Source organism: Amphiprion ocellaris, chromosome 8 (genome assembly GCF_022539595.1).
Source record: "Amphiprion ocellaris isolate individual 3 ecotype Okinawa chromosome 8, ASM2253959v1, whole genome shotgun sequence".
Lineage (NCBI taxonomy): Eukaryota > Metazoa > Chordata > Actinopteri > Pomacentridae > Amphiprion > Amphiprion ocellaris.
Genome location: NC_072773.1, coordinates 36,362,287 through 36,390,057, shown reverse-complemented (window position 1 = coordinate 36,390,057; position 27,771 = coordinate 36,362,287). Strand labels below are relative to the sequence as shown.

At 40.7% G+C, this 27,771-nt stretch overlaps 1 protein-coding gene across 8 annotated transcripts in view; it reads right to left on the bottom strand.

Moving 5' to 3' along the window:
* Positions 1-511: 511 nt before the first annotated feature.
* ubr4 (ubiquitin protein ligase E3 component n-recognin 4) overlaps positions 512-27,771 on the bottom strand; it is a 63,832-nt gene continuing 36,572 nt past the window's right edge. For 7 of the 8 annotated variants that reach the window (XM_055012753.1, XM_055012756.1, XM_055012758.1 and 4 more), the window contains 54 exons: positions 26,830-27,004; positions 26,531-26,662; positions 26,237-26,358; positions 25,260-25,371; positions 24,961-25,091; positions 24,344-24,521; positions 23,961-24,065; positions 22,936-23,073; positions 22,390-22,558; positions 22,065-22,269; positions 21,876-21,989; positions 21,025-21,234; positions 20,775-20,924; positions 20,434-20,661; positions 20,103-20,181; positions 19,739-19,981; positions 19,413-19,581; positions 19,081-19,225; positions 18,761-18,846; positions 18,578-18,665; positions 18,263-18,456; positions 17,888-18,127; positions 17,655-17,793; positions 17,352-17,477; positions 15,856-15,984; positions 15,411-15,760; positions 15,103-15,193; positions 14,931-15,015; positions 14,548-14,675; positions 14,096-14,225; positions 13,812-13,972; positions 13,564-13,673; positions 13,134-13,275; positions 12,784-12,865; positions 11,763-11,936; positions 11,538-11,659; positions 11,111-11,308; positions 10,909-10,989; positions 10,688-10,775; positions 10,471-10,598; positions 10,166-10,273; positions 8,623-8,739; positions 8,306-8,496; positions 7,954-8,127; positions 7,754-7,853; positions 7,426-7,644; positions 7,220-7,333; positions 5,258-5,400; positions 5,038-5,163; positions 4,081-4,275; positions 3,050-3,274; positions 2,238-2,328; positions 1,928-2,090; positions 512-1,700 (listed from right to left, as the gene is read on the bottom strand). In XM_055012753.1, the coding sequence (XP_054868728.1) occupies positions 1,636-1,700; positions 1,928-2,090; positions 2,238-2,328; positions 3,050-3,274; positions 4,081-4,275; positions 5,038-5,163; positions 5,258-5,400; positions 7,220-7,333; positions 7,426-7,644; positions 7,754-7,853; positions 7,954-8,127; positions 8,306-8,496; positions 8,623-8,739; positions 10,166-10,273; positions 10,471-10,598; positions 10,688-10,775; positions 10,909-10,989; positions 11,111-11,308; positions 11,538-11,659; positions 11,763-11,936; positions 12,784-12,865; positions 13,134-13,275; positions 13,564-13,673; positions 13,812-13,972; positions 14,096-14,225; positions 14,548-14,675; positions 14,931-15,015; positions 15,103-15,193; positions 15,411-15,760; positions 15,856-15,984; positions 17,352-17,477; positions 17,655-17,793; positions 17,888-18,127; positions 18,263-18,456; positions 18,578-18,665; positions 18,761-18,846; positions 19,081-19,225; positions 19,413-19,581; positions 19,739-19,981; positions 20,103-20,181; positions 20,434-20,661; positions 20,775-20,924; positions 21,025-21,234; positions 21,876-21,989; positions 22,065-22,269; positions 22,390-22,558; positions 22,936-23,073; positions 23,961-24,065; positions 24,344-24,521; positions 24,961-25,091; positions 25,260-25,371; positions 26,237-26,358; positions 26,531-26,662; positions 26,830-27,004 (7,908 nt within the window). In that variant the 3' untranslated portion in view covers positions 512-1,635. The remainder of the gene's footprint in view (positions 1,701-1,927; positions 2,091-2,237; positions 2,329-3,049; positions 3,275-4,080; positions 4,276-5,037; positions 5,164-5,257; positions 5,401-7,219; positions 7,334-7,425; positions 7,645-7,753; positions 7,854-7,953; positions 8,128-8,305; positions 8,497-8,622; positions 8,740-10,165; positions 10,274-10,470; positions 10,599-10,687; positions 10,776-10,908; positions 10,990-11,110; positions 11,309-11,537; positions 11,660-11,762; positions 11,937-12,783; positions 12,866-13,133; positions 13,276-13,563; positions 13,674-13,811; positions 13,973-14,095; positions 14,226-14,547; positions 14,676-14,930; positions 15,016-15,102; positions 15,194-15,410; positions 15,761-15,855; positions 15,985-17,351; positions 17,478-17,654; positions 17,794-17,887; positions 18,128-18,262; positions 18,457-18,577; positions 18,666-18,760; positions 18,847-19,080; positions 19,226-19,412; positions 19,582-19,738; positions 19,982-20,102; positions 20,182-20,433; positions 20,662-20,774; positions 20,925-21,024; positions 21,235-21,875; positions 21,990-22,064; positions 22,270-22,389; positions 22,559-22,935; positions 23,074-23,960; positions 24,066-24,343; positions 24,522-24,960; positions 25,092-25,259; positions 25,372-26,236; positions 26,359-26,530; positions 26,663-26,829; positions 27,005-27,771) is intronic. The other variant, XM_055012755.1, reaches the window with a different exon arrangement.

Genomic DNA, 27,771 nt, shown 5'->3' with positions numbered 1-27,771 from the left:
TTCTCAGAGTATTTCAAGTCTTTAAAATTTGCTTGTGATATAAACAGGAAATCCTCAGTATTATATAATAGTATTAAAAGATCCTTGCTTTTTTAACTAAATAAGTGTAATACATTGCCGTAGTGTGCCTAATATTAAAAAGAAAGAAAAAAAAAAAAAAGGTCAGTTTTTTCATTTTCTGAGACCGGAAGTGGTCATTAGCAAGTGTGGAGCCAAACGTCAAGAAGATTCTCAGAGGGCGGAGCCAGAGAGCATATATATATATATATATATATATATATATATATATATACACACATACATATATATATATATATATATATATATATATATATATATATATATATATACATATATATATACATACATATATACACACATACACACACACTTTTGCTTTTTTTTGGAATTTTTTTTCTGTATTTGGGCTTATATTTTTTCACTATATTTGGGTCTTGCAGGCTCAATGTCGACACAGAAGGAAATCGTAAACAGAAGAGGTTACCCTGGGTCAGATTTGGAATTATTACGGCTTTATTAATCATAGGCTAAATTCAAAAAGCGGACATTCAGCAACAGTTAAACATCATAGCAGCGGGAAATAGGCGAATCAACAATAAACTGGGTGAACTCCACACCATGCATTCAGCTCTCGAGTACAAGGACGCTGGAAGTCGGAAAGTCAGTCGGTCGCCGAGGGTGAAACTTCCAGAAATCTGTTCTGGGAATTGACACGAGTGTGAAACCAAAACCTAAGAGCAGAGAGGCTGCCGGGGAAGAAAATCGAATGACCAAACCATTAGTCAAAGAAAAAGGTGTTTAAGGACATAACGCAGGTCTGTTTTATTATTCATTTAGACAAGTCGGATGTTTCAGTGCAACAAGTCCAGAGTTTAGTTTGTCACCGAGGCAGAGCTTCATGAAAGAAAAAACAAAAACTTGTCATCGTTCTTTCCCCCGTTTGATAAAAGAAACCTTTACACATACACGCTAAATAATGTTCCTCCTGTCCGTCACTCAAATTCCAGTTACATGGAGACCAAACAGCAGGAAGCCCGGACAGGTTCACTCGCAACCATGTGACGTTAAAAAAAAAAAACGACCAAAAACAAACTGAAAGCAAACAAAAAGGAGAAATAAATCAAATGCCACTCTTAATATGAGGAGGGTCAAATCCCAAAACATCCTAGTTACCTCAACGTTGCGCCCCAACATGTAGGGGAGGGTTTAAAGCCAGAAACACGATCACCCCAAAACAGAATCCACGAGTTCAGCTGTTCTGATTTTAACACCAGTAACCTCTGGTCGACTCTAAACCAGTTTGAATCTGAAGCGTGGATTCTATCTCAGCGTGTCCTCCCCAGCCTCTACCAGCTTCATGTTAAACGTTACAGAGATGTTGTTGGATGGTCATTTTCTTTATTTACTATACATAGTTTCTGCTCAGAGTTAATCTGAGGATGTCTGATGGGGGTGGGAGTAGCGGAGGAAGCGTGGTGTATATTCTTGGTGTGTACTCTGTATCGGTGTGTAAAAAGAGTAATATTTCTTTTGTTTTTTAAATCGGTTGGTAGGTGTCCCGACGGTATCTGCAGGGCGACTGTGTGCTGGAGGGGTGTGGTTTGAGGTCGGCCATCAGGGCAAAGAGTTCAACAAGTCCTGCAGGAAGAGGTCTGGGTCTGGGATCTCAGAGAGGAGACCTGGAAGAGAAACGCAAACATTCAACCGGAATCACAGCTGAGAACCTCTACTGGGCAAGAAGAGCTGCAACCATCAGCTGACAGATCCACCAGTACAGGTTAAAACCTTCCTGTATAAAATGGCTTTTGGTTTTATGTACTAGCTTGTAGATGTATATTTTAGTACAACAGCAATCTTTCCATCTTTAATTGAGGCTGAAGTGAATCAGGTGTGTTTTTATACTGACCTACAACATCAAAGAACTCTGACAAGGACTCGGCGGGCATGAGTTCATCCTGGAAGGCCCTGAGGACTCGCTCCGAGGCCTCGTAGATGGGCATGTCGTTGTGACGCACATATTCTGCCAGCGAGAAGGACCAGCCCCCCTCTGTGTTGCTGGTGGGAACCTTCTGTAAGGAACGAGTGGAGAGCAGGAAAAGGCTCTGAGGTCAGTTAATGTACATGTCTCTAGAACAAAACAAACACTGCTCAGAAAGTTTAAATGAAACTAAGAAACATTTCAGAATTCTGCCGATGTGTGGCTTCAACACATTTACCCTGAACATGTCATAAACCAGATCCACCAGGCCCCAGAAGAGAAGAGGTGAGCGATAGACTGCATATTCCTTTGGTGTTTTATCTGAGAGTCTGGAAATTAAAGAGGCAAAGAGGATGAAGACTGAAGCTCAAGTGCAATTTCAATATTTAGAAATCATAAATATAGTACACAATATTCAGAGTTGCTTTATCAACTCAAAAGTGCTTTAAGTAAATAACAATATATTAACCCTCCCGTTGTCTTCATTTACCGGCACCAAAAAATTTCCTTGTCTGAAAAAAATTCAAAAATTCAGCAAAAAAATTCCCCAAATTTCTAAAAATGTGCAAAACCTTCAGGAAGAAAATTCCAATAATTCCTGAAAAGTTTTATTTTTAAAAATCCCCCATATTCGGCAAGAAAATTCTTGTAAATATTTTCAAAAAAATGAATAAAAATATCCTAAAAATATCTGAAGTGATTACATATATATGAGCAAAACTTCTAATATTTTCTTTAAGAACATTCACAAAAAAAATCAACCAAAATCCAACAAAATTCACTGGATTTTGATAGATTTTTTTGTGAATGTTCTTAAAGAAACATTTTTAACATTTGGTTTTTTCCCACCAAAAAATGTTCCAAAATTTCCCAAAAATGTTGAAAATGTGGACATAAAAATATAATTTTTTCCATATTTTCAAACTTTAAAACAGATCAATTTGACCCGCAGGATAACACGAGGGTTAAATCACATCCTGAGAATGAAATAATAATCTACAAATTAAAAGTCAAATTGTAAAAGAAACGGTAACAGAATCAGGGTCGTACTTGTTTGTGCAGACGGCTGAGACTTTGCGGGCGTGTGTGGTGACCAGGAGTCTTCGTAGGAAGTACAGCCGTGAAGTCCTCCATCGTTCAGGTGGCATGATGTGCATGGCCAAGATGGTGAAGTAGTGCGGTCCTTCGACGTCGTAAGAGCTCTCCACCCACTTCTCACATGGATGTTCCTGGAAACTCTGCAGGTTCTTCTCTTCTCGGGACGTAGCCCTCGTACTTCAATGACAGAACATGGAAAGTGAATTAGATGAGAGTTGAAATAGATGAGACAGTTCAGCAGGAATGTCAGACTCATTCTAGTTCAGGTTCTACATTCAGCCCAGTTTGATCTCAAGTGGGCCGGACCAGTAAAACCACAGTATAATAACATATAAATAACCACAACTAGAAATTTTAATCACAGGTATCTAGAACTGAACGATACAGGATTTTACTTTGTGACCAAAATGACAATCAGACAAAAAAACCTCACCAAAAACAAGACACAAAACAACAAAAACGAGAAAAAAATGACAAAATATGAGACAAACGACACGAAACAAAATAAAAAAAGAGGCAAAAATTTTGACAAAAAAGTTACAAAGCGACAAAAAATGGACACAAGACAAAAAATGACAAAACATTTAGTCACAGCTATCTGGAAGTGAACCATAGAGAATTTGACTTTAAAAAAGACAAAAAACAGACAAAATATTACAGAAGTAAAACAAAATGACAAAAGAACATTAAACAATCGAGTATTTTATTATCTAAACAACTTGTCATGGTCTAGAAATTATTTTAAATTTATAGTGTTACTAATTTCTAATCTGCAGTTAATGTCTTCTCTGTAATTTTTCCACTTTGAGGGCCGGATTGGACTCTCTGGAGGACCGCTTTTGGCCCGCAGGTCGCATGTTGGACACCCCTGCTGTACAGTGTGTCATCCCTGCACCTCATCACTGTCCTACATCCAGCAGTTTGGCTTTGCTACAGGCTGAATGTGTGTTAAATCATTCCTGCTGTCAGATACATGCACATACGTGTTGAGGACGTAGAGCACAGTGTGGATGATGTAGGGGATGAGGTGGATGTTGCTCTCTCGGCCTCCGCCTCCCGTGTCCACGCTGAAGGACTGCTCGGTAGCGAAGCGAAGGAACAGCAGTTTGGTGTCATGGATGTTGAGTTGGTAGGTGGGCTCCCGCTGGCCTGTGCACTCCTGAAGATATGTGTTGTGCCTGTGTAGCAGAGAGAAATCGGGTTGGGAATGATTCACTTTGTCCTCATAAAGAACAGGACTAAGTAAATCACTCCCAACCCCACACGACCTCATGTTGCAGTGTGGCTCAAATTGACCCGTTTTAAAGTTGGAAAATGTGGAAAAAAAATAAAACATTTTCATGTCCACATTTTCAACATTTTTGGGAAATTTTTGAAAATTTTTTGGTGGAAAAAAAGAAATGTTTAAAAAAAAAAAAAAAAAAAAAATTCTTTAAGAACATTCACAAAAGAAAATCAACCAAAATCCAGCGAAATTCACTGGATTTTGGTTGATTTTTATGTGATCAAGTTTTACTGATATATATGTAATCATTTTAGATATTTTTAGGATTTTTTTGAAGATTGTTCCTAATTTTTTGAAAATATTTACAAAAATTTTCTTGCGAAATTTGGGGGATATTTGTAAAATAAAACTTTTAAAGAGTTATTGGAATTTTCTTCCTGAAGGTTTTGCAAATTTTCAGAAATTGGGGGAATTTTTTTGCTGAATTTTTGGATTTTTTTCAGACAAGGAAACTATATTTTCTGGTGCCGGTAAATGAAGACAATGGGGGGGGTTAATAGATTGCTGTTTACTTAAAGCACTTTTAAGTTGATAAAGAATTTCTTCATGCTGTGTACTTTAGTCCTAAATATTGAAATTGCAGTTGAACTTCAGTCTTTATAAGTCAGCAACAAAGCAGCTTTCTTGCTGACTTCATGTTGATGCATGTTCTTACCTTGCTAAGCACGTAGCAAAAGCTGATTCTGGCACATGTGGCCCCCACACAGGAAGCAGTCCATTGCACTTGGTGTTGGCGTTCTGAAGAGCAGCGCTGTCCCACTCCTCTCGCCCACGAGCCAGCCTGATAAAAGGAAATAAAACACATGAAGCTCATACTAGAACAACTGAAAACTTTGTACGACAGCTTGAGCGTGCACGTTGGTGTGTGTTGCTACCTGACAGCTGCCAGATGGCAGTCGTAGTGGACTATGTTAAAGTGCGACACAGTGCTGTAGCCCTGCTGCTTGCGAGGCTTGTTTTCAAAGTCTTCCAAGGCCACCCGCTTCGTGAAAGTGTAAATACCCAGGACTTTGGTTGGCTAGTGGGAGAGACACAAGAATCAAAATGATAATTCAAGACTTTACATGTTTGAGCACAACAAGAAAATCCTCACTGTTTCAGTCATGTTTCTCTACAAATAAATACTATCTTTAGCAGTCGATACTTGGAACTATTTAACTTTACCACTTAGAACCATCTTAACTTTTCAAATACGATCTACAATAACTAGACCAACCTGGTACAAAAAATCTCATATACAGAAGGTCCTCGACTTACATTAGCGTTCCATTCTTACTGATCTACGTAAGTCCAGTTTCGCCATATGTTGGAACTTCAATGTAAATGTAAACAAAGCCGTTTCGTGCATCACAAAATGACAAAAACAAGACTGAAAACGACAAAAACGAGACTGAAAACAACAAAAACAAGACACAAAACGACAAAAACAAAACACAAACAAGAGAAAACGACAAAAATGAGACACAAAACGACAAAAACGAGTCTGAAAACAACAAAAACGACACACAAAACAAAAACGAGATATAAAATGACAAAAACGAGACACAAAATTACAGAAGCAAGACAGAAAACGACAGAAACTGGCAAAAATGTGAATCAATCCGTTCTGTGCATCAGGATATCGATCAGTTCCTCATAAAGTCATGAATACCAACGACTTTCATGCATGCATGAATCATTTTACTAGAAGATAACAGAATATTGTAACAGACTTGATGTTGAAATGTTTATCGTTCAGTTCCAGATTTACCTAATGTCAGTGAACGTACCATGTTTAGTTAGCTCACCTCTGATTGGCTGAGAGTCAGCAATAGCGAGAGCTGGGAACAGCGGCTAATTCTGGAGCTAAGTTATGGGGTTTTGTGGACATTTTGTGGCAGTTTTCAGCCTGTTTGTGATCCTTTTAGATGTTTTTATGGTCATTTTGCAATTTTTTGTAGTTATTTTGTGTGTCTCATCATTTCGTGTCTTTATATGATAATTATCTGTCTCAATGAGTCATTTTGTGTTTTTCTGTAGTCATTTTTTGTCATTTTCTGGTCATTTTGTGTGTCTTTGTGCTTATTTTGCTTCTTTTTTAGTCATTTTCAGACTATTTTGTGGTCATTTTGTGCCTTTCTGTGGTCATTTTCAGTCTGTTTGTGGTCATTTTAGGTATTTTGTGGTCATTCTGTGTGTCTCTCTGGTCATTTTGCAACTTCTTGTATTCAATAAACCACCATAGAACCAGATAAAGTCTAACTCATTCATCACAGAGGGTCGCTACAATATGTTGACCTGTTTTTACAATGTGACCGATGTTGGTCGATGTTTGTTCCTGTTCCCAGCGTTTTATTCTATCTAATTTCACTTCCTTTTCTTCCAAGCATCAGAAGAGTCTGACTTACTCTGGGAGCCATAATGAAGGACAAAAACTTAGTCAATGTGGCACAATTCAAGGTGATGTACAACCAGAGAATGGAAACAAAGCTGTCTGATAGCGCTGCATGACGATGTATTCATCCGCTCTGATTGACAACTAGTTCCACGTAACCAGTTCCAACATAACGCCGTAGGTGTGATGTCGTAAACTGAGGACCCCCTGTAATGTCTATTTTTTTAAACCAGACCTCTTAAATTTAATATAAATATCTGTATATATTGTGTTGTATTTATTCTATTACTACCATTTTTTTATTTTCTTCTTTCTATAGTTTCTTTATTTTTATTATTCTCTTTCCTTATTCTTATGGTGAACAGCCGAAAGCAAATTCCTTGCATGTTGTATATGTACTTTCCCATTAAACCTGATTCTGATATAATGTGATCAACTCATACTGCTGGACTTGTTGTCGTACCTGGAATTTATAACCTTCTCTACAGATACAGCAGGTCAAGCCTGGCTCCTCTATCAGCTCTTCCATTTGCTTCAACAGCGAGGTCTTCGTCACCACCTGCCCCTTCTCATTGGTCTGAAAGGCAAACAAATAAAACAAAGATTTAATAAAACATTCCTCAAATAGAGAGAAAATAAATGAAGAAATACCAAAAGGAAGAAGACTACCGTCATGCCCAGAGTTCCCAGGGCTTTCTGCCTCATAGCCATCGCCATACGCTTCTTCTCGGCTCTGGTTTCCCTGCGTGCTGCTTCAATCTTCAGATTTACATCACTATGTTCCCTCAGCGCCTCCAGGAGGTTCTCTGCCAGAGTTCCGATGCCTTCGTCACTGGATACCTGCTCCAGCTTGTGCAAGTTGGTTATTGAATCTGTGCCTATGAGCACCTGGACAAAGAGAAGAAGACATCCAGTCATGACAGGTAGACAGTTGCTGCTGACTTTTTTGGCTGTTGGGCAGCTATAGAAGAGGTTTTTCATTCCAGATATTTAGTACCTGTGTGGGGGTATGCTGGGTAGCCAAACCACGCAGCAGTCTGAGGATAAAAGGCAGAGCTGGCCTAGAGAGGAACTTCTTCCAGACATCTGCATCCAGACTGATGAGAGAGTTCAGAAAACAAGAACGTAGTTTCAAAAATCTGGCACGTACATTTATTTTTTAAATCTTTTGATGGACTGAAGCTGTGAGAGACCTACTTTTTGGCATTGGGGATATGTTTCTTCATGTAGTCCAGTGCGCTCTGTGTGATTCCTTTCTGGAGAATGAGGTCTTTCAGCTGATGGCCGTTACTGTTATTTTTAATTCCAGCAGCAATTTTACAGAAGCAATCCAAAAACACTTTGTCATCGGCGCTGTGCTCCTCGTCATACCTGAAAGAACAAAAGCAGAAGTCAGTTTTAGCTTCATTTCCCAAACACTGTCTGAAGAAGTATGGTTCTCTGGAGGATAAGCTTAACTTAAATGTTTTTTTACTTTTAAAAATCTGAACATTATCCCCTTTAAAAGCTGCATTTATGTGACTATGACAGAAAGTTGAGTGGTGCTCACTTGTCAAAGCTGCAACAGGGTTTGAAACGTTCCACTAGAATCCTCATCTTCTCCAGTTCACCGAAGGACAGATATGGGATGATGCGCAGCAGACCCTGCAGCACGCTGGGGTTGGAGCGAACAAACGGGGTGTTGATCTGGTCCAACAACATCACCAGCTGGTCTTTGTCTCCTGTGAGTAGAAGGTTACCCTGCAAGACACAAACCGGTCCACGCTCAAATCAAACTACTACAAGAATATACTTTTTCAAGGTCTGACAAAATTATAGTATCTGGTTTTTTTTTTCCAGAATGTGGAACCTGCTCCGGATTCCTACCTTGTCCTCTGAAATCTCAGCGTTGGCTTCATCCAGAATGATCTCCATGATGCTCAGAACTTGCTCTGCTATGGAGGCTCCACCGCTGTCCTTACTCTCCTGTTCTGCTACCAAAGCCTGAAGGCAAAAGTAGATTGTAACTAAGTTTTTCAAAACACAACCTGATATATTCTATAAAAGAATCACCCTTTTCTTCCACTAATAGACTGTATTCCTTCTAAAGGCCTCTACACATTGTGTGATTTTAACAATCTTATAAGTTCCCAACTTGGTCCACATGAATCTAATAATCTTTTGGCACAACGTGAAGTTTGCTGTGTGCAGATTAACGATGAAAACGCAGCTGAATCTCAGCCTACGATGGACGTGAGTCGATGTGAATGAAGAATAAAACATCAGCGTGCGCCGTCCATCCATGAAAAATAAACAACCGAAGCATAAACGGAGCTCCTGCAATCACAGGGAAACTAGCCATACATGAACCCTACAATCACAGGGAAACTAGCCAAACACGAATCCTACAATCACAGGGAAACTAGCCAAACATGAACCCTACAATCATAGGGAAACTAGCCAAACATGAACCCTACAATCACAGGGAAACTAGCCAAACACGAATCCTACAATCACAGGGAAACTAGCCAAACATGAACCCTACAATCACGGGGAAACTAGCCAAACATGAACCCTACAATCACAGGGAAACTAGCCAAACATGAACCCTACAATCACAGGGAAACTAGCCAAACATGAACCCTACAATCACAGGGAAACTAGCCAAACATGAACCCTACAATCACAGGGAAACTAGCCAAACATGAACCCTACAATCACAGGGAAACTAGCCAAACATGAACCCTACAATCACAGGGAAACTAGCCAGACATGAACCATACAATCACAGGGAAACTAGCCAAACATGAACCCTACAATCACAGTGAAACTAGCCAAACATGAACCCTACAATCATAGGGAAACTAGCCAAACACGAACGGCTCTTTCGCCCTGCTGACATTTATGTGTTTAGAGAGAAATCCCCCAAAAAAGAGGAGGAGCAGAATATGGACACGGTCGTGGCTCGGACAGAGAGGCCAATATGGGATGCTAGTTTTGCAAAGGGAGCTTGAAGTAAGTACTTGTTAGCATCTACTAGCATTTTACATTGGCATCTACTGTTATGGTCTGTCATTTTCCAACAACACATTACATGTAAACATAACAAAATGAGAGTTTTGCTATTGTCGCTGCAAATCATCTGTTTGGATCAGTACGTCATTTCACCCTGCATTTCTATTGGTTAGTTAGTTGTTGTAGGTCCAGCAGCATCACACTGTGAGATGATCACCCAGAATTTCTGACAGAATTTATGGCAGCTTGTATTTTGGTCACCATGGCAACGGCTGTCCTTGAACCTGCCTCAGTGCGACGTAGAACCACCGATGTAGAGCCAAGACCAAAGATATCACCACCATTCTCTCACCGTTGTTATCTTTGGTCTGGGACGGATGAAAATTGCAAAGTGTGAAGTGGCCTTAACACTCACCAGGTTTAGAGTTCCCAGCATGACGTTGAGCGTGTTCATCTCTGGTTTGACGAGCTGCTGCCTGTTGATCTTCACCTTCACACAGTAACTGAACAACTTCAGCAAAACCTACGTGAGAGAGATGCACACTGGTCATCGATGATGTTAAACAGTAAAGCAGCTAACAGAATCTGTTTTCATGAATTTTAGTAATTAAACATATTGAGCAAAATTACAAAGACAAGTTTTAGTATGTTTTGATGATCAGAGAATAAAGAATAATGCCCTATTGTGACAAAAAAATTAAAAATAAAAACTCTCATTACAGTGAGGAGATGTCTTCCTTGTTTAAAATCTTTGATTCCAGACAGCCGGTTGAGCATACACTCCAGTCCTCCGCACTGAGCCATGACTCCTGCCATCTTGTACACTTCCTCATCATCCTCCTCTTCATCTGTAATCAGGTTAGATGAAGCATTGTTTCCTCCATTCAGTGGCAAAGAATATGAACAGAAATAACAAGATATTCAGTGCAAAACCAACCTGTGGTTGAGTCCAGTGACTCTATGAACTCCTCAGTGGCATCTCCAAGCAGACCTCTCATTCGATAGATGATCCTCATCGGCTCACCCTTGGGGGGGGGGGGGGGGGGGGGGGGGGTCAGCAGAAGGTCATGACTAACTGCTTTTTAAACTATTGTTTTTCATGCAAATCTGCACAACGCCTGATGTTCTTCTATTTGTAATTCATTCACTGATTCTCACCTCATTTGTTGGGCACCACACCTTCTTGTAGACCTCTGCCACCGACAGATCCAGACTGATGATTTTGTTGTTTACCAGAAGCTAAAGAAAATACAACAGCATCTAGTAAATTTTGAGTTATATGTCAGTTTTTACAATTTAAAGAGAAAGTTTGATAAAAGCAGCATCAAAACAAAGTGACTCCAGTCTAAAGTTACTTTACCTCCATTCCACTGTCGTCCTCTAGAAGCGCCACCAGGTCGCAGTCTTGGCAGATTTTGTTCTTTATGTCCCTCATCAGAGGGCCGATGCCGGGCTCGTTGCTGCTGTACGGGTTTCCTGGCATGCGGCCCTGCAGGAAGTCCTCCTGCTGGGGATCCTTTTCCAGCGTCACAAAGAACTCCGTCACCTCATTCTCCTCCTACAGACAGAAGACGAATCAAACACTCCAGATGAAGGTAATGTCACAGCTACACTGATTTTTATTATTCTGGGGGACTTTTGTGATTCAAAAGGCATCAGAGTTAGTGCTGTAAATTACTATTTAAATTACTGACAGTATGCTAACAGTACTGTCAGACAAAGGAAAGCAGTTGTTTATTCATTTTCTGTTATTTGTTGCAGTTCCAATTGGAGTGAAGGCAACTTACAGGATAGATGATGCTGCACAGCCTCTCAAAAATGAACACGGGCGTCCTGTAGTCATCCAGGTTGTACCGCTTTGCAGTCTCTATGCACACCGCCATGAAGGCTTTGGTTTCAGACTCAGTACCTGTGAACAAACACAAGATTTACAGTTCTAATGTTACACACATACTTAACATTCAGTTTCCTCTGTGGCAGCTGCGACGCGGTTAAATTTCATTAGCGCAGACCTGTCGTCATGTCCTCCAGCATCTCCAGAAGCATGTCCTGAGTCTCATCGATGAGCTTGGTCCGCTGCACCACCAGCTTCCTCAGACACAGGTAACCGTTGAGCACCGTGCCGACCAACCTGCTTTTGAAATGCCGCTTAATGGACTCCACCTCCACAAAAGAAGAGAGCAATCCTACAGGAGAACCAAACACGCACAAATCACTTCAATATTCAGGGAAAAACATCAACATGACATTCACATATTAATCAGTACAGTGGTCCCTCACCATATCGCGGTCTCGCTGTATCGTGGATTTTTCGGTATATAAGTATTTTTATATATTCATTATTGTGGTGAGATGCGTTAAAGAACGACGCTGGAGAAAGGTTATCTGCCTTTTATGCACTCTGTAACTGGCAGATGCTTTTATTTTGACACACGCACAACTTTAGAAAATGTGGCAGGACGCCATCACACAGACTTCACACTCACAGTCCTGACAACATAACACTTAACCAAACTAGCTAGGCTGACTAAACCACAAAAACAAAACAAAACACTAACAACACTAGAACACTAACATGAACCACAATAATGACATTTTTTAACCCTAACCCTTATTTTTGAGGTAAAATAAGCATTTTCAGCCTAAAAAATTGAAAACAATATAAAAAATATTAATTAAAACACCTTAAAAGACTATATAATCTAAATAAAATGCGTAGCGTACAGCGCTGAGCTTTGATTGGCTCAACGACTGTAACATCAGTCTCCTCTGTTTCCTGTGTATAGCAGCATTCAGCATCTTGTCCATTTCACATCAACATCTGATTGCTGCACATAGTGTTGCTCTGCAGTGTGTAGGGAGGGTTTATAAAGCCTTAAAATATATATAAATAATACAATAAATATGGTCGTTACTTGGCGGATTTTCGTCGATGAGGGACCACTGTACATGTTCACTTTTGGCTTAAAATAATCATAAATCTAATGGTACTAAAAGTCTCTGTCATGTCTAATTTTATGGAAAACAACGTACCAGTCAAGCTCTTGAGTGCGTAGCCTTGCTGCAGGTCTGTGCTCAGCGTAGCCTCCTCCAGAGCCAGCAGATTGGCTATTTCCTAAACAGAAAAACAGACAGTTGTACAATCAAGTTTTACTGACAACATTCAAATAATAATGCCAAATGTCAGTACTTTTAACGGATATATGGACAAACACCTAAAATAAAACAAAAACACAAGATGGACAACAGTTTGTTCTTGAAATTAAAGGTCAGATCTTTGTGGATTTCACTGCATCTAATCAAACATGAGTTCATTTTACTTTAGGAAAACAAACAGCCCCTACAGATACTCTTTGAAAAACACTTGAAATTCAGGGCTATACCTTCGTGATCAGGTTGCCGATGTAGGGCAGGACTCCACGGGCAGCCAGGTAAACCTTCCAGTGTGTCGGCTTGATCAGCTTCTGGTACAGACCCAGGTACTCCACCGCACACTCTCCAGCTACGCTCAGCTCATCCAGATAACTGGCAGACAGATGATTGTGATAATTTTAACAGTATCCCTCCTTCGGCTTGAGACATTTATTGACCATTCAAACAACATTTTTCTATTTCTGCTGACATTTATTAATGTCAGCAATAGTTTATATATTGCACACTACAGTCCAAGCTAAACAAAAAAGTTTGTTTATAAGCATAAACACGTAAAATAAGGACACAATAGCGATTTATCTTCAAATAGAAACTTTGCAGTAATGGAAGTTCTGTATGTACATTCATGACCCAGCATGCAGTATCTGTTCAGGCTCCTACCTGGTGAGGAGGTCCAGAACCTGTTGCTTGCGGCTGGGGATTGTGGTCAGAGCTTCTACGATAGTGCAAGCTGCCTGTCTCGCAGCCTGGGTGGCAGGAGTGAAAAGAACCTGCAACAAATAAAACTTTAGTAAGCAACTGTAGTTCAAGAAGTTGCAGGAAATGGTTTGTGTAACTGTAGGTCAAATAACTAGCCTAAACTGTTAAGTTGTTGACCAGTGCTGCTTAAGTGGTTCTGTTGTTTTTACCTGACGCAGCCAGTTGTTGTGGCTCAGTTTGAGCAGGCGAGGGAAAAGGCCTTCACCTTTTCTGGACCTCATGAACTGCTTCCACTTCCAGACATACTTCTCTAGCAGATACTGCTTTCGCAACTCAGCCTTCCCCTGAGGCTTCGAAACCGTCTCCTGGCCTGTTGTCATGAAAAAAAGCTCATCAGTGAAAAGCCTCTCAGAACAAGTTCTCAATATAGCACTGAAAAGAACTAAGAGAACCATCTTGTGACACTGAATGTTTCTTCAGACGTTATACTTACATCTTGCTGGAAGACACTTTTTCCAGGCCTCATACGATGCTTTGGGGTCCTTCTTGAGCCAAAGTTGGGCCTGGGCATGGATTTCATTACTGTAGGGCCTGACTGTGGTCAGGGACTCGATAGCAGCGTCCTTTAAACAAAAACGAGCAAACACACATTCATAGTTAAGTCAGGGAAGATAATAAAACCAAGCGGTAAAAGACAGACACTGCACACAACCCTTAATTTATTGAGTTTATGCATTTCAGCCGACTCTGAGAGTCGAAGCATACTTGTTATATACAGTCAACAACTTCAGATTAAGTATCACATTTATAATATCTTTAATTAATCTAATAAATGCATTCAGAGTTTCGTCTTCTACATTTGACATGTAAACTGTGCAACTGCCACTTAACACTTTCTAAATACAGATGAAAACCAGTTGAATTGAAAAGGTACAGTAAATTTACCTTGTTCTTCTTGCTAGTCGGAGCAGGGGGTTTGATCAGCTTTTGCAGGATTCTCAGGCACATAAGCGTGATGTTCTCTACCACTACAGGTGTCTTTATATTCACCGACATGAGGAACAGACTTAGAGCTACAAATGGACAAAAAAATTGCAAATTTATTAGACAACGGCCTAAATCAGTCACAAGTTCCCTAATGTAATAATAAGTACTGACAGCAAAAAATGTGAAGAAGAGACTGCTCTGTGTAGAATGTGATGCGTGAATCTAAAATAATGTATACATGCAACTCCACCTCAAAAACATCCCTACAGATGGTTTGAAGAAGTTTATTTTTAAAAAATGGCAGATTTTTTAAGTATGTGGAATTAGGAATTCAAGCTTACCACAACGCAATCGCAGCTCCCAGCATCCTCCCTCTTTTGAAATGGAGTCCGTCAGCAGCAGCATTTCATACTGCAAGTTACTAACCTGATGGGAAAACAAACACGGCACGCTTAAAACTGCTCAAACAGAACTGCAGTGTTTCTACATATTCATTTATTCTGTTTAACATACCAGGTCAGGATTAGCCCAGTGACCCTTGAGGGCAGCTGACACCTTGGCGATGATGAGGTCATTCATCTGCTGAGTGGCTTCTGGGTGATCTCTGGAATGGGAGAAAAAGGGATGAAACAGTGATTATTTGCCAGCTCAATGTACTGTAGATACTGTGGAGATGTCTATTCTTTCTTGGGAATACTTTGCAAGAGTATCAGCACATATATATGAGACTGAGATCTGGTAACGGCAAGTGTCATGCTTTATCCACGAAGCAAAAATTGATGCATGAATACACTTTAACCTAATGTGAGGGATCGACATACCGTGTGAGGAGACAGACCAGCTGGCGCACCTCCTCCCTCATGGCTGCTGTACCTCGTCGTAAGTTATACTCGAACAGCTCACGGATGAGACCCTGGAGGACCAGGATCTGTCGGAGGGCTGGGTTGGTCGCCAGAGCGCGGAGCAGGGTGATGCAGTGGCCGGTGACAGCCGAGGCACATCCGTAACACTTGGTGGAGGAGGTGTGGCCACAGCCCAGCACAGACAGGGCACGGTACTGGCTGGCCGTGAAGGTGGGCTGGTGGCTGCTGCTGCTGCGGGACGACTTGGTGGCGGCTTCCCTCTGCTGCAGATCATACTCCAGCAGCTCTTTACGAGACGCGAGCACTTTCTGTTAACAAAGACAGTGAAAGGAACACTGTTATATGTGAGCAGGTAAAGAATTCTGTCAGTTACTAGAAAAACGTAGTGCTCCTCCTCTCCAACCTGTATGATCTTGGAGAGTTCATCAAATGATGTTTTACAGTCTCCACTGTACTCCTGAGCCAGCTGCTGAATGTATCTGTTCACATTAGCAGAAGATGTACCGAGTCCTGCACTGGCTCCAGTGTCATCCTGAAAAGAACGAAGGAAGAGAGAAAAACCATGAGACAAAGCTGGAGATATAAGTCCAAAACAGAGGCTTAAGACTTATCTAAATAATCACACTGTCATGTCTGCTATTTATCACTTCAACTAATGCGTGACATATATTTCAGTGAATACCAAATATGGTCAGAGGCTTCTTAAAATGACTTGTGCATCCGTTAATATAGTCAGTCCCTCCATGAATTCACGATCGCAACAATTAATGCAAATTCAACCAATCTCCGTGAATTCTGCGCAACCTTGCAATTTTGTCCAATCACCGCAACTTTTCCGCAATTTTGGCCCGCCTCCCATGAGTTCCACCAATCATAGCAGTCCCCAGCGCAAACGTAATGCAGGTACGTCACCGAATTCACTTCCTTGTTTATGGTCTGAAGATGCAGATATGTCCCATTCTAATGTCTCTCATTTACCGACAAAAATTACTGCTAAAGACAGTGAAAAACAATCCCTGATGTTCTTCACCAAAGCGGAGCTAAACTGCCTTACACCCGTGAAATATTGTGGTGGAATACAAACGAAAATCATCGATTGGCAAACAATTTTCTACAGCGAAACATATTAGGAGAACGTCTGAAACTAGCGGACCACAGACCAGACAGATCACCGTGACAGAAACTGTTACATCCAGATCTGTTGGAGCTCTGAAAGAAAGAAGTTTAGCTAGATTCATAACTCCTCCAAGGAACATGGTGGAGTTATGTGATGATCGGCATACATGAATCATTCCTGTTAGCAACATTACTCAAAAACGGACTAATGGAGTTGGATGAAAGTTTCAGGGAAGGTCAGAAATGACACAAGGACCAAGTGATGAGATTTTGGGAGTTATACGGCTTATAGTCTGGATCAACAGATTTGTTAAAGATTTCCCATTAAGATAGCGGCACGGCATCTGACAGCTGCACTGTAACCATGGCAACGAATGAACACTACATCAGCTGCCTGCTGACGATCACATGATTGTGATCCCACTAAAAACTAGAAACCAGTATCTGGTTGCTGCTAGTTTCCCACAGTGGTGTGCCAGCTTTTGTGTCAATGGGTTGGAGCGTGTTAAAGAATTAGTTTAGGAAGAAATATTGTCAATTAAAATGTTGAAACATGTTCTAAAAGCTGAAAAAAATTACATTTTTAGCAACTGTCAGTCTCCCGCAATTTCATTGCAACAAATACGATTAAGACATCACAACTTACATCGCAGTTTTTTTAGAAAAGCTGCCGCGAATTCAGGCATTTTAGGGCCGCAACAATCTGGAAAAACACCAGTGAAATCCTGGAGGGACTGTATCGTACTGGACTAACCTGCTTCTTTTTAGGCTGCTATGACTGACCTGAGGTTTCTCTGGTGCAGCTTCATTGACTTTAGACAACAGACTCTCCAGCTGGGGTCGGTGGCCCATCAGCTGGTGGTAGACCCGGTCAGCTTTGTCCAGCAGGGTGTTGATGTTAGTCACAGCCTACGAAAATAAATACAATCAAGATTAAGAGAAGAAAAGTGGAGGTGGGGGCAGAGGTCAAAGACTTTAGGACAAATTAGTTCACTCATCAAAAGAAGGACAGAACGTATTTTACAGGCTGATCTTTAGGCATGGTGAGCCCATTCTTGACTCATTTTTTAAACACTTGTTTCTTACCTTTTTCCTGTCTTCCTCATTCTCAATGGGATCCACGGCACAGCACGGTTTAGCGTACAGCATGAAGTCAAATCTGGCATATTTGCAGAAACCACATGCGTTGCACAGGAAGGGGTCTTTTTCATCGTAGTTGATAGACCTGAAAAAAGGAAACCACAAAGGAAAAAAAAACTCATTCGATTTCAATGTCTCCAATTATCCTTGCATAACTGCAGAGGAAACCTGTTGCTCACCTGCACTTGTGGCACTGATACACGTTCTCCCCACAGTTGCCACACACTCCTGGGTTTGCAGGCACCGAAGCACTGCAGCGTGGACACTGCAGGGTCTCGGTGGAGGCCTGGTAGTTCTCGTAAAAGTCAGAAAACTCGATCATCAGGTTGGATGCGACAATGGGTAAGGGAAGGTCAATCTTCACCTCCGTTTGTCCTGGGGTCAGCTGGACTTTCTTGGCTTTGTGCCAACGAGCAGGCCTAAAAAAACAGTAAAGTGAACGACATATTAATGATGATGAAACTGACATAGTCAAACTTAAATAGCTTTTACGAGCACAATTACTGAGAGAAAAGGTGAGAAAGATAGACTAGCAGCAGTTTACTGAAACATACTTGTTCTTCAGCTCCACGATGGCCTGTACCGTCCTATTGTTGTAATAGAGGTTGATGGTTCGGACCATTTTGGTGCGTTTGAGGTCACCGATCTTCACTGTAACTTTGCTGATGGTATGGCTGCCGATGAGCTTGACGACCTGCTGTGTGGTGGTATAGCGGGTGTCCACTTTGATAGAAGACAGTTTTATATTCTGGAGGACAAAAAAACAAACAAGGCCACGTTTAAAACAGCAATAAGGACTTCTGCTGCCAGTATGGTTTAATCACACAGAGAAAGAATGTGTCTGTTGAATCAGGTTGTATTGCACTTACTGAAAAGGGAACCTCTGGGTTGTTGCACACCAAGCAAGGGTCACTCTCCAGATAAAATCCATCAAACTCCACTAAACCAGAGAGAGTGCTGCAAGAAAATCACAAGAAATTTTATGTAGATCATGTCCAATACATGACATTGCATTCTCCTTGCTCTAATAAAGTACGTTTATGTACACATACTTGTAGATGTTGGAGTTGGGGTGATTTGTCAGGATATGATTCTGTGCCCTCAGGATTTCCACGGCTTTCTGGGAATACTCTTTCAGCTGGAACAGATATGTACAGAACAATAAAAAGGCAATCCAGGTAAAAACATTGAACAACGCAGGAACCTTTATTATGTATAAAGTCAGGGTATTCCAATGTTAAATTATCCCAGTATTATGAAAGATGGAAGACAGCAAAACCATCATTTGTTGATCGAATGTGAAATGCAGACAATTCTGGTACAAACAGAAATAGGCCACACAGTTATGCAAGGATTTAAAAACAAACCAAACCTTTTTCTCAGTTTGAGGGGTTTTGAGTGAGAAGTATCCAAGCAGGTCCACAAACTGCGCAGCCTTGCGGCCATAAGCGGGGAGCTCTGGCCAGATGGCCCAAGTCAGTTCAAGCAGCAGCTCCTGCTGAGATTTGCTGGAGTTCCTGCAGAAAGATTCACATGGTAGCAATCAGCACAGGTTATGCTTCTATTCACATATTCATTCCATTGTTTTTTTAATAGCTTTTGGCATGATTGTTAAACTAGTCTAACTCAGACAAAACCACATCCTTTTTATGTTGTATAGCTAGAGTTTAGGACTCTGCCTGTGTTAAAGTGTTTCACTAGTACCTGTAGATGTGAAGCGCCAGGCAGTGGGCTTGCCAGCGCACAGCAGATGAGTTTGACTCAAGCAGGAAACAGCGCAAGAACTGGATGAGTGTCTCCTTGTCTGCAAACTTGTTCAGCTGACTGACCAGAGCCATGCATAGCTGATCCTCCTGGCTGCCAACTCCATCCCCTGTGGTCGGCCAACAAAGATAAACACAGTCAGGACAGAAGCTTCTGCCATCAGGTTTTATACTGACATATTATCCTGTTCAGGTGGTCACATGATGGCCGAAGCCTTTCTCAGAATTCTGGTACAAAGTATGAGAAAGTCTGTTTAGTCTTCTCACCCTCTTTGTCTTTCTCTTTGTCTTCTTTCTTGCTCTTTTTACTGGAGGACTTGCTCTGAGAGGACTGAGAAGCTCCCGTCTGTCCTGCACTACCAGAGCCACCTCCTGAGAATGACGAGGAGGAAGAGGAGGAGCTGGCCAGAACCTTGCTGCCACACAGAGCACAGGAGAGGAGCTGCAGCAGAACTGGAGAAACACCTTCGTCCACAAGGAAGCTAACCTGGAGCAGGAAGTACAACACAGCTGGACAGGGATACGAAAGAGACAGGGATAAGAAAGAGACAAAGACATGAACAGTGTTAATAATATTAGTCTTAAAGGTTTCTTTGTGTACACTTAAAGCTAACAGTCTTTAACAACTTACAGTCATCCTTCATGCAGAACTTCTGCCAGTTGATCGTCCTCTGAGTGGCAATTTCAGCGCAAGCTTTCAGATGCTCCATCTGCAACAAGAAAAGTAACTGACACTTGAGCACAGGTGGTAATCAAGGTAAAAAAAAAAACAAAAAACTTGATGTCAACAAACTGTAAGAAAATGGGGGTTGTAAAATACAAGGAACCAACAAACACAAAACTGTAGTTTAACAAGACATAAAACAATGGAAGTATGCAGTAAACATATGTTACAAATGATAAACAGCATCCAAAAACGAGTACAGTAGAGTCTGAGCAGCCTCTGTTTAAAGGATCCTCACCAGACTGATGAGCGTGTCGTACTGTAGAGCTGATCCAGATGTGGCAGTGACCACACCAGCCCGGAGAAAGATGCCCTGTTCTTCCAGGAGCTTCTTGATGCTGCGTACGTGGGAGTCCAGGGTGTGCAGATCTCGCAGCTGACGATATTTCTCTTTTGAGCCACAGATGAACAGCAGCAGCTTTCTGACTTGCCTCCTGACGAAAGGCGTCTGTTGGATCATCAGATACTGAGAGGAAAAGGGAGAGACAATGAACGGGTTGTATTTGTGTTTTGTCAAGACGAATAATAAAAATGGGCAAAAAAAAATCTAATAATTGAAAAATAAACTCGATAACATACTTCAGAAAGATAGTAGAACCAGGAGTGGTCAAATACAGGAGGTGGGATACGTGGGTTGGTGTCAGCGATCTTCTTTATCTGATACGGCAGCCGGAGCACCATTTCAGTCAACAGCTGGGAGTAGGCTTCAAACACATCAGCAGCATGGCCCTGATCACAGAAACAGCACAGTGAGTTCACGTCAACATTCCTTCAACAATCAGAATCATTTCAAGTTTTAAAGTTAACTGTGTTTTCTGTTCTCCGATACCTTGACATATTGGCGCAGGAAGAACGGGCTCATGTCAGGGGGGGAGGAGGCTGTGTGTGTGCGGAGGAGCTGGCTGGTCGTCACAGGCTCCTCTTCACCCTGTTGGCTCTTCCAAAACTCCAGGAGTGACTTCAGTACATGGAGACAGTAGTCGATGGCGCCGAGGCTGAGCAAGGCGGTCGCTGTGGCGTTAGAAATCAGGGAGGACGACTAGAAGAGAGAGAGAGTGGGGGAAAGCATCAGCTGTCAGAATCAATGATGTACAAAGTGCAATCAATCTACTTCATACTCATTAAACTGTAATAATAATGATACATTTTATTTCTTGACACCCAAGGTTGCTTTACAGGAAAAACAAATACAACAGAACAGATAAAAACCACACAGAGACAAAAACCACACATAAAGAAAGAGGCAGTTAGAGAGAATAAATAGCCTTGAACAGATGAGTTTTGAGTCTGGATTTGAAAAGAGGCAGAGAATCAATATTTCAAACGTCCGGCAGGAGTGAGTAGAGCGGATGAAAGCCACTGTGTGTACTATGCTGCACAGACTATTGCATTTGAGCAATGTAATATTTAAGTATATACTGATAATGCCTTATGCTATGAAGATACACCTATGAAATGCACGTGAACATCTGACTGTTTCAGCGCTCACGTCTGCACAGTGTTAAATTCAGGGTTTTTTTCCCCTATAAAATATTTTGATGTCTTGAACTTCTATTTAACTCAATTCTGAATCAAGACACGTTACTCTGATGTTATGCTGGTGCTGGTTGAAAGTAATATATTTGATTGGAAATTAAACTATTTAGTCAGATTTTGACACATTCTGTGAAAACTACATACCTCAGAAGAGGACTTGGAGCCAGACTTGGTTCGAGACATGAAGACGCTAAGCAGCCTCATAATCACCAGGTGAACTTCATTGATGGAGCTACGCTCATTCTTCTTGGACACGTCCTGCAGACAAACAACATGGTTTCAGTAAAACAAAGACCTTTTGAGCCCGACTCATCTCAGAGAAACAGTAGTTACCTTCTTGTGCATGCCAAGCTCAGCAATGAGCTGTGCCAGCAGGTCATCCAAGGCACCCTTATCCTTTTCATCCTCACCATCCAGGTCAGAGGTCAGCATGAGGATAACTTGCATGTACGGTATTGCTTGGACTCCGCCGACATTGTGGAGCTGAGAAAGGTGCTGAAGCAAACGCTCCAGTAGCATAAGACGAACCATGTGCAACCTAATGGAAAACACAAAGCAGCAGTGAAGGTTTTAACTTCTATAACTACATTTGTTGTCAGCAGAGCTTCAAGATAAATCTTTCTACTTAAACTAAACTCCACAACATTTAGAGTCTGACCTGTTACTTGTGTGGATGTCTCCTTCAGTCTCTCCTTCTCCTTCTGAGCCTTCACCTTCCTGCTGTGCTGTGGTGGTACTGATGGCTCCAGTACTGGAGCTCACGCTGCCTGGACCAGCAGGGTGGCCTTCAACTGCTGTGTCTCCATATGCACTGCTGCGTCCTGACACTGTAAGGACAAAAGCAGCTAAGCAAACTAGAAACACGAAATAAAAACAATTTTAGCTTTTATTTCAATATGAAAATGTGATATGTGCTTTTGTAAACTAAACAGCGTCCTATGAAATGTAACAGAGCAGATAGTGAGATTATTCTGATCTGGAATGGAAGGACAGCCTACATAATGTGACCTGTAAATCAGAGGGTTGTTTGAGATCAGAAAAAACTGATTAACAGCCAAAAAAGACAGGTTGAGTTGACTAAAAAAGCACTCTGTCAATATATGCAGACAACTATAGCTTTTATAGATGTCATAACGTCTACTTTCTGGTATGCTTATATACATTTTTACATATTAGACCGGTTTCTTTCACTGAAATCACCCACCACTGTGCTCGCCGGCCACAGAGTCGATAGCAGAACCTCCACTCTCTGAGCCCACGCTGCCTCCATGCTCAGCTGGGGAGGTCCGCAACGTGGAGCCGTCGGTGGCGGCCGTGCTGCCCTCATCATCTGATGCCGGGGCTGAAATCATAGCAATAGCTGTAACAGTAAATACACCGCAGTCATCTGGCCAGGATACATGATTTTAGTTCATATTTGTGCACCAATAATGCAAAAAAAAAAAAAAAAAAAAGCATGCAGTATAATCACAACACTTCAACCTGCCAGTATTGGTTGTTTGTTTTTCTGTTGAACTTATTGTGGGCATTGTGATATAAAATTATAACAGTTAACTTGACAGTGACTGACTATCTTATAGACAAATGAGAAAAAGATGAAAACAACCACAAGCTGCAGCACTGATGAGGTTATGAGTTTTAAGATGGGATATTATTAACCCTCTGAACCAATAGCAGTTTTTGGCCATTTGCGCAAAATTTTATTGACCTCATTGTTCACTGCACTATAAAATCATTTAATTATATGAAAACAGCACAACAGTCATGTTACTGTTGGTTGCAGCTGAGTCAGTAATGGCTTTATTATTGTTCTTGTTTTTTTTAATATATGAACAAAATCTGGTTAGTACAAACAGTTTATTTGGAGTAATTTTTATAAAGAATAAAGTGATTGATAATTTTAAGCTCAGATTTTGCGATTAAACATGTCACAGATGAGTTGCCATTGGAAATTTGAAAATCAAATGATTTTTCCATTTTTGACTCTGACAAATGGTGTAATTCTGGCAATTAAAACAAAAAAACACAACATGCCTTTCCAACATGCAGGCAGGTTTTGTGATTCAGAGGGTTAATGGTCACACAGACACTAAAAGTTTGTTAATTTAAAATAAATGTATTTTATTGTTCAAGTTTGATGTTGAAAGTTTATCAAATGTACTTGAAACTGTGTATAAAAAACTGTCTGATCCTGCTGATCACATGAGATCATGGAGACGGTCTTGTTACCTGATGCGGTGGTGTCTGAAAGGGTGCCAGCATCAAGTGAAGAGGAGCTTGGGGCCTGGCCAGACAGGCCAAGGCTCTGAAGGCCTAGAGCACTGCTGCTACTGCCTAAAAATGTCAAAAAAGCATGTTTACGCACCGACTCAAATGCTTCACCTGATAAAGATTCATACAACTATTTGAGTTGCACGATTTGCAAATATCACATTAGTTGATGGAGTAATAATGAAATGTTTGCACAATACTTGAAGTATAAATTCTGTTTAATTTTTAAAGTGAAAACACATCTAAACAACTTAAAGAAAGCTTCAGCATACATGGAGGAGACAGTAAAAACGTGGATTGGAACGAGTATTTTTTTTTTTTTTAAATTTCTGGCTACTTACCTTGTTGATCCTGCTGAAGACTGAGAGCAATGGCGAGCTCTACCATAGTTTCATCGTCTGCATCAGGAGGGATATCCAGCATTGGGGGGAAACCCTCAGCACCGGCCAGCAGAGCCTCCAGCGGAGACGGATTTCCATTGTTGACATTTTCTGCAGTCTCCAGGACCATGGACTCAGACTATCAAGACCAAAAAGAAAAGGTGTGTCATTCACCGTTCAATGTGCAACATGTAGAATATCTGGTTTGTGACAAAGATTTATATATAAATATATCCCATATGAATAATACATTTAAATTATATATGTGCTGTATTTATATTGTCCTCATAACTTTGATTAACAGGGTTATCTTTGATACACAGTCAGGTCTCAAAGTATTTTAACTTTGATGTTGTTCAGACTGAAATTAAGCTAAATACAACTAAATGTTTAAAGACTTATTCATTCTAAATGCCTAGCAAAAGAATAATTCATTAACAGGTTGATTTTTTTAATACTTCAAATGAGTACCAAGATCTGTTTGGGGGCATAATGACTTGTTCAAAATAGATCACGTTTCTCTCACAATGTCAGATACAGCCCCCTGGACTTTATTTCAATTTTCAGCACCATCTCACCACCATCTCAAAGTCGCCGTGATCCACTTCATTCTGCTCTTGGCTCTCCTGTCGACCCTCCTCTCCGCCTGTCAGCACGGACGACTGCATTTTGTCGTCTGCATCATCATCGTCATCATCGTCCTTGTCTCCTGATAAAGAAAATCAGACTTCTACTAAACTGAATCATTTATGGTGATAGGATTCCTAACGTTAATAACCAAACACCAGAGAACTGCCTGGAAACAAACAAGTATTCATGCAAATTTAATACAAATTTAATAACGTACAGTATACAAAGAGACGCTTTGCATACTCACCCATAGGTGTGTTGGAGCGTGGGGGAGATGGAAGGGTCACGTGACGCCGTTTGTTTCTCGGGCGCAGCACTCTGATCAGAGCCTGCTTACAAGCAAAGCTCACAGCAGTGTCCTGAAGTTTATTCAAAGACAAAATGGTTAACTGACAACCCTGTATACTGACTCTGACAACAGTAATACATGCAGCCATTCGGATCCTGTTCTTGAGATTAGGATTATGTCAAAAAATGTTTATGTTGACAAATCAAAATCAAGAATATATATATACAGGAGGTCCTCAGTTTATGACGTCCACGACTTACGCCATTTCCTCATTTTGTCGGAACTGGATCAGTGGAACTAGTTTGCGAGTGGAGTGGACGAATACTGTATGTACAATAGTCATGCAGCACGATAAGATGGCTTTGTTTACATTTGCTACCACATTGGATTATGCTACATTCGCTAACTTCATTATGGCTCCCAAGCGTAAGTCAGACTTACAGTTTACATTTTCTCCCGTATTTTCCTACCGAGTTGTGTTTCAGTGTGAGCTAATAACTGTTTTCGTTACTGGAGTTGTACAAATACGTAAACTAGGGCTGCATATATGCATATATTATATATGCACGGTACAGCGTAGATGTCCATCTGTGTTTCGCACTCCACCTGGACGGTTATTTCTGTTGCATAGCACGCTCACTTTCACTTTTGATGCCATACCCTGCTTAGACAATTAATTGATTCATTAATAGTTGCAGCTCCACTGTAAACTGATCAATATCGAGATGTATGCAACGGCTTTGTTTACATTTTCACCGAAGTTCCAACTCATGGCAAAAATTGACTTACGTCACACCGTAGGAACGGAACTCTGATGTAAGTCGAGGACCTCCTGTATAGCCTAATACATTCTTGTTGGAAGGGAAATCAATGTGATGGTTTCTTTAGTGATAATTAAAATGAGAATCTAGAGATCAATGTCAGAATATACTCACAGGGCACAGTAACATTTGCATGTAGATTTTGGAAGCTACATTGATGTAATCCAGTTCACACGTGCAGTACGCATGGATGATGTCCACCAAGGCGTTCACTGTTGCTTCCACATGAGTCAGGCCTTAAATAGAAAAGAACACAACACACATTGGAAATCTTGTTTTCAGGTGTACAGAACAGTTACATTAAGTATAGACATTAGTGTAAATGATCTACGTGGCATTTAGATTTGAGTCACGTTATTCATCATTTATCTAGATATTTCTCAAACTCAACATATTTTTATCACTTACCAGGCAGGCAAGCAGGAGCAAGAAAGGCATTCTTTGGTTTCAGGGCGTGGAGTTTCCAGAAGTTGTTCATCAGTTGTGCAATGAAGTTAGAGTTTTCCCCTTCGACATGTTTTTGCCCATCGTCGGTCATTTCTAAGGTGAGATGAAAGTAACCTGAGTGAGTCTGACATATTCAGCTCAAAACCACATCAACATCAGTCATTCTAACCAAAGATTGTAAAGAACACCCTCTGTTGACATCATCTCCAAATAATGCAACCATACAAAACATTTGCATGTAAATTACTGCACTGTCTTACCAGAGTCATGGTGCAGAGATTTTGTCTCTGTGAAATGCACCAAGTTGTTTGGTCTCATGATTGCAATGGAGCGGGCAGTGATCACCAGCCTCTGGAAAACATCAGGGTCGAGCTCTCTGCCTTCACGGCTGCAGCTGTTCAGACACTGCACTGCATTACTCAGCAAGGACTGGTCCTGATGGGAGGAAGGAGGTGGAGTAGTAGATGTATAAAACATTTAACATTCATAAGAAGATGAGCACAAAGAATTCAGTTTCTATTTTCATTTTGCAATTTTCAGGATGTTGTTTCTACACTTCATGGATTGATCGACAGTAAAAGATGAACCAGAACCAACTTTCTATGCACTGAAAAGATAAAGAAGACATTAACTGCAAACTGTAAATCTGTAAAACTGTACATTTAAAATAATTTCTAGACCATGACTAGACAAGTTGTTTTGATCATAAAGTAAAATACTACATTGCTCATTGTTTTTTTGTCATTCTGTGCCTTGTTTTTGTAATATTTTGTCTTGTTTTTGGTGTTTTTTTGCTCGACTTTTGTCGTTTGTCTCATGTTTTTCTACTTTTTTTCTCATTTTTGTCCTTTTGCGTTTCCTTTTCGTCTCGTATTAAGTCGTTTTGTGTCTGTTTTTGTCTCGTTTGTGTTGTGTGCCTAGTTTTTGTTGTTTTGTGTCTCGTTTTTGTAATATTTTGTCGATTTTTGTCTTTTTGTTGTTTTGAATGTAAAGTAAAATACTATATTGTTCAGTTTCAAGTATCTGTGACGAAATGTTTTGTTCCTTTGTAGACACTCTGTGATCTGGAAGTTGTGATGCACAAATGATAAACTGAGGCTTAATATTACTGAAATTTCACTTATTTTTCTATATCTTCTATATTTCAGGTTGTTCGTGATCTTTTGTAAAAAGATAATTCCTTAAATATGAACATTTTCAGA